Here is a 5,296-nt window from a genome sequence, read left to right as displayed (position 1 = left end):
AGATACAATATTTTCCTTCATGACGAACGACCCATGAGAATAGGAATAAACGCTGTCTCTGTGAGTTATGGAATGGGCAATCTTGCAAGTGCAACTGTATTTGCCCATTCCATAACTCACAGAGACAGCGTTTATTCCTATTCTCATGGGTCGTTCGTCATGAAGGAAAATATTGTATCTCCAGGCACCACTGTTAAAAGTATTAGTATTAATTAAGTCAATTCAAGAGGGATTTAAATATCACTGGGATTGGTCTACAGCTGTGTTGTGAGGATCCTACCTGACATTGTCATGGCGCTGGATGTAGATTTTGTGAAAGATCCTTTCTGGGGGCTTCAGGAAATCCTCTTTCATCTCCATAGCTACGTTCCTGGGCAACAGACTCATTAGCAGGCGCTCCTGTGTGTGTGTGTGTGTGTGTGTGTGTGTGTGTGTGTGTGTGTGTGTGTGTGTGTGTGTGTGTGTGTGTGTGTGTGTGTGTGTGTGTGTGTGTGTGTGTGAGAGAGAGAGAGTGAGAGAAAGAGAGGGAGGGAAGGAGAAAGATAAAGTTACTTTAAATGTACATTTATATAGTCAAACAAAGCAAAGTTATCATAGGACAAAGTGTTAGTGGTGATAAGAAATGTGCTAGACCAAAAAGGCATGAGACCCAGCAGAAATGAATAATGTGTTGAAATGACTCACCGCGCGAGAAAGAGCGAGAGAGAGGGGGAATAACGCAGGAGAAAATAATTCTAGACACATATCTAATTTTACCCATAGTTTCAGCAGAGCACAGGTGACTGTACCTGCTTCTCGTTCTCATCCTCCATGCGGAGCCTCTCTTCGATGCAGCCGCGTGCCTGCAGGAAGGCCTTCCTCTGGGCTCGCTCTGTCAGGATGCGCACAAACAGCCCTGACAGGTTGACACTGGTGAACAGCACCGTGTTGGCAACCAACTGCAAACAGAAGAAAAATATGTAGCAGGATTAACACTCAAACATATGTTTGGGTGTGTATCTTTTTGGGTGTGTTCATGTATTGTATATACTCAAATTAAGCATGTCATTTGATTGCTATTCAAATGCACATATATGCACACGTTCATATATGCATGTACAGTTGTATTTGTGAATGTATTTTCCTAATTATAAGGTCCTGAAACTGGGTATTAGGTACCACAAGTGGGCTTTCGAGAGGATAAACTAGAATAAAACTAGACATCTCAATTCCCCATGTTTGCGCTTTTAAGTAATGCATCTTTAAGATTTTGTTTCTTGAAAGATTTTTCTAGATTTGCTTTAGTTTGTTATTTTTTCTATTTATTGTGTGTGTATCTGTTGAGCTGGGTGACAGGCATGCAATTTTCCTTACAGGGTTACTTAATGTTGTATGAATAATACACTTATTACCAACTATTACCTTTTGAGTGCACAGTGTTTGTGACATCTGCCATAAGAGAGATGTGTGGTGGGGGGCCCAATATTTCTCTATTTTGGAGTCTGTGACATTAAAGTGTTTGAGAAGCCTTGCTGTGGTTCATCCATCACAACAGATGCACAGCAGCATGACTGCTTCAACCTTGTGCAGGACACAATGAAAAGAGAGTTTTTTTCTACTTGAGTGAGGTTGGCCTGCTATAACTTTTGAAACAAACCAAACACAGTACTATATTCACATCACTAGCAAGCTGTTATCCAAGGCAGGGATTACATTTTCGTAAGAATAAAAGGAATTCATTTCCTTCATATCTTTGGTCATTCATCACAGGCTTGAGCACATGATGAAGCATATTTGACCACAAGAAAAATCTATGACTAGGGACTGAGTCAGTTCACTTATTAAAACAAATGTTGAACAACATAAATAGACTATCAAAACTTCGGATGATATATACAGAAACTCAATATAACAACTTGCATTGCCACAGACAGGCATATTTTCCAGTCCAATTAATAATGGATTGCTTTGAAAAGGGAGTTATTGGCAGCAGCAGTCTGTCTTTGTGCTTGGCATCAATACTGGCAAGCACCAGCATGTTCAAATTATTCTCAAGTTACTTGACAGCCTTGAGTTGGTAAATTTGGACATCTGAGATGAGGGGTGCAAAACACTGTGGTCATAACCAAAATGTGCCTTTCAGAGGGAAATAACTGACTTCATTAAACTGTACTCATCTCTGGAGCTATGTCACCCATTCAATGTCAGTAAGAGAGCTCCATAGTTTTACGCAGTGAGGAAACTTTACATTGGCTCTTATTATTTAAACATGGAGCATTGCATTGAAAAAGCTTTCATTTTATGTGCATGTTAGAATCCATAATGTTAATGGGCAGCGGAATAAAAGACAAACTGGGACTTGTTACTTTAAATATCACTATAGTATTGTGAATGCGATTGATAGATCTAGATGTTCAGTGTTGTTGTTTTCTGCTTGTCTAATCAAAGCTTTATACGCAAGATTGTAAATGAATGCCATATACCATTGTATTACTCCGAACTCTAGGAATGTTCCTGTTCTTGGCAGAGAGAATTTAGATGTCAGCAAAACTCACAGCTGAGGCAAAAGAAATAGTAATAACCTATTTTTCAAGAAATTTCCCTCACTAGCTTTGGTGATAAAACATTTCATATAGACTGAGCCATGAGAGCAGACGGTAATGTCTGCTGAGAGCCTGGGACCTATGTTGGCTGTTGGTGCGAGCCTGGGCCGTGTGGGGTCATGCCACACAGCTCATCTCTAAGCTTAATGGATTAGCTATCTCTGGTAGTACATCTAACACTGTCCTTCACATGGCAATGCAGGTAACTCAAAGCCTACATACAGGAAAACAATCTCCTCTGTAAATACGCTGTCATCCGCCGAGGGTGTGATGAACTGATCAAATCGCCATTTCATTTCCACAAAATGCACAATCTTCATGTCATATGCTGCACAGAGGCAGACATGTTCCACTACCCCTGGAGGGTTTGACTGATGGGACATATCTTCTTTCCTCACACCTGATGACAGTGAGAATTGCGAGTGTGTATGTTTTTGTGAAATAGGTACATATATATATATATACATATATATATATATATATACACACACACAGTGGTGAACCAATTTCTATTTTTGCTCAGGAAAGACATGAATGACTTTGCCCTCTTTTCCATAACTGAAGCATATAGTGTGGTTAAAGTGTGTTGTGTGTGTATGTGTGTGTGGGCAACTCTGTTTGCCCTACTTCTGGTGCTGGCAGGATGTCACTCTGGTTCCTGATTCCCAGCCAGGAAATCACACCCCGGGGAAACAGTCGGCATGCAGACTAACTTTGTTTGTTTTCATTTTAGGGACCTACAGGTATACATCAGGTTTACTATAGCTATACCGTAGTTTATTATTACAGAATCTCTGTAGACATCTGAACTTATTTAAAGGTGTGATATTGCAGTATCTAAGGAGGACGACAATAGTTGATCAAGCAGAAAGGTGGAATCTCAATATCACTTTGTTTTTCACCAGACTTTAAGATCACATTTATCACCTCAAATTCTTCTTCATGGTTCATAACTCTATCTGATCTATTGGCAGGGTTGACACCAGCTAGCAATTATTTTGTATACAATATACACGTTTGTTTGATTTGATCAATGCCTAAGCAAATGCATCAAGTCTAAGGGAACTGTCCTAGGTACTGAAATAAAGTCTTAATAATGTTTTACTGCATGGGCCTACATTATACCTAGTATGATATTTAATTTACGACGCTAAATTAAATACCATAATACGCCTATTGATTGTAACAATACAACACAAACAATAAAAGGCACCGTAGTTAGTGTGCAGAACATACGTACCGTCCTCCATAGTTTCTGTGTTTTCGCTGTGACAGAAGTGGCAGTCACAATCAAATGGGAGACGGAGACCATTATTCCAAACACAACCGCCAACAGTGTCCGCACAGGAAGGAGCGCATAGGCGACGAAGGTGACCAGGATGAGCTGCCACACGCCTTGCTCGGGGGACGTGGGGGGCTCCATCCCCATCGCGCCCAGCGAGAAGGGACAGCAGAGAAAGGAGAAAGTGAAGCCGAAGAGCAATGCCAGGTTGACGATCTGTTGGAGCTGAGTCACTTGCAGGTACTTGACATTAGTTACGATGAACAGGGAGACGAAGATGACACAGTGGACCGGATGGGACCCCTTGGAGATGGTGAGGCTGGGGCCGGACAGCAACTCCACTAAGGCCAGTGTCGACGACATGAAGATGAGCACGGCCAGGGCTTTTAGAGCGGACGTCTGCTCCAGCTTCAGGTTGTAGTTTTGGAACAGGGACTCGAGCTCCTTGCAGTCGAACTCGTCCTCACACGCGATGGTGGTCAAAGGGACGCCCGTTGGACAGTGACTTCTCTTCCGCCTGGTTTTGACTTTCTGAAACGGTATTTCCTCCATGTCAGTGCCATTCATAAACTGAATACCTGCTCTCGGCTTAGGTCAAACGGAACACCGGATCCCTCCTCCAACACAGACCGGAGCCAACAGGGAAAAGACGCGCGCTGCACAGCGGGCTATAGAGTCCCAGATATCCGGAGACTGGCCGGTGGTCACACACGCGCTCCACTCTATCCACAGGTTGAATCGTGTTGTTCGGAGAGATCAGCGAACACAGAAACCTTCATGTCCCGGCTGTATTTGAACGCGATCTGAAAAAAAAGACCTATCGATTTTTTTTTAGCATTCGTTTGAGCGCCACATGAGGAGCAGCGCACACGACGTCTAGTTCAGATGGTAAAAGCTTTTTGCAAGGCTCAGATAGGATCACGCCTGCGCATTATGAGGTAAAGATAAGACAGGTCTCAGCTTCTCAACACACAGTCAAGACGATTAGACTGGTGCAGCTGCAGAGCTCCCCTCACCAATGTGACACAACAGTGCATACATCATCCATAATGGCAATATCCTTTTATTTCCCTCCTACACATGACATGTTTCCATCATTACAGCCTGCGCAATCTAATTTGTTTAAATATGCACATATATTGATTCATTTATGCTCTTCCTTTTCCTGTCTCTTACTCACTTATGAGAGGAACACAAGGAACTAATACATCAATGTTTCCAGGCCATGATTCATGAAATTCTCACCAGAAATTCTCACTGAGCTGGCAGCTGATGTGTTTGCTTCGCACACACGTGATAACATGCTTGCATGCCATTCATCATATGATTTCTGTGTTGCCAGTGAGGCAGCCACCCTCACCATCAGCACCCTCTTGGCATTCAGAGGGTGGTGTCTTAATCATTACCAAGGGAAGATTAGTCATCCGTCACA

The 5,296-nt window shown here is 42.5% G+C and overlaps 1 protein-coding gene across 1 annotated transcript in view; it reads right to left on the bottom strand.

Annotated features, from left to right (window-relative positions):
* The window catches only part of LOC104952064 (adenylate cyclase type 1-like), a gene marked incomplete at its 3' end in the record, with an annotated part of 11,386 nt that extends 6,620 nt beyond the window's left edge, over positions 1-4,766 (bottom strand). Inside the window, exons 1-3 of the mRNA XM_010778820.1 lie at positions 3,823-4,766; positions 789-938; positions 281-399 (exon numbers count right to left, since the gene is read on the bottom strand). Coding sequence (XP_010777122.1) covers positions 281-399; positions 789-938; positions 3,823-4,431 — 878 coding nt within the window. The remainder of the gene's footprint in view (positions 1-280; positions 400-788; positions 939-3,822) is intronic.
* Positions 4,767-5,296: the final 530 nt, after the last annotated feature.

This window comes from Notothenia coriiceps, unplaced genomic scaffold, assembly GCF_000735185.1.
Source record: "Notothenia coriiceps isolate Sejong01 unplaced genomic scaffold, NC01 NC01_scaffold00019478, whole genome shotgun sequence".
NCBI lineage: Eukaryota > Metazoa > Chordata > Actinopteri > Perciformes > Nototheniidae > Notothenia > Notothenia coriiceps.
Note: the sequence above shows the minus strand (reverse complement) of the source record. Positions and strands in the feature narration are given on the sequence as shown.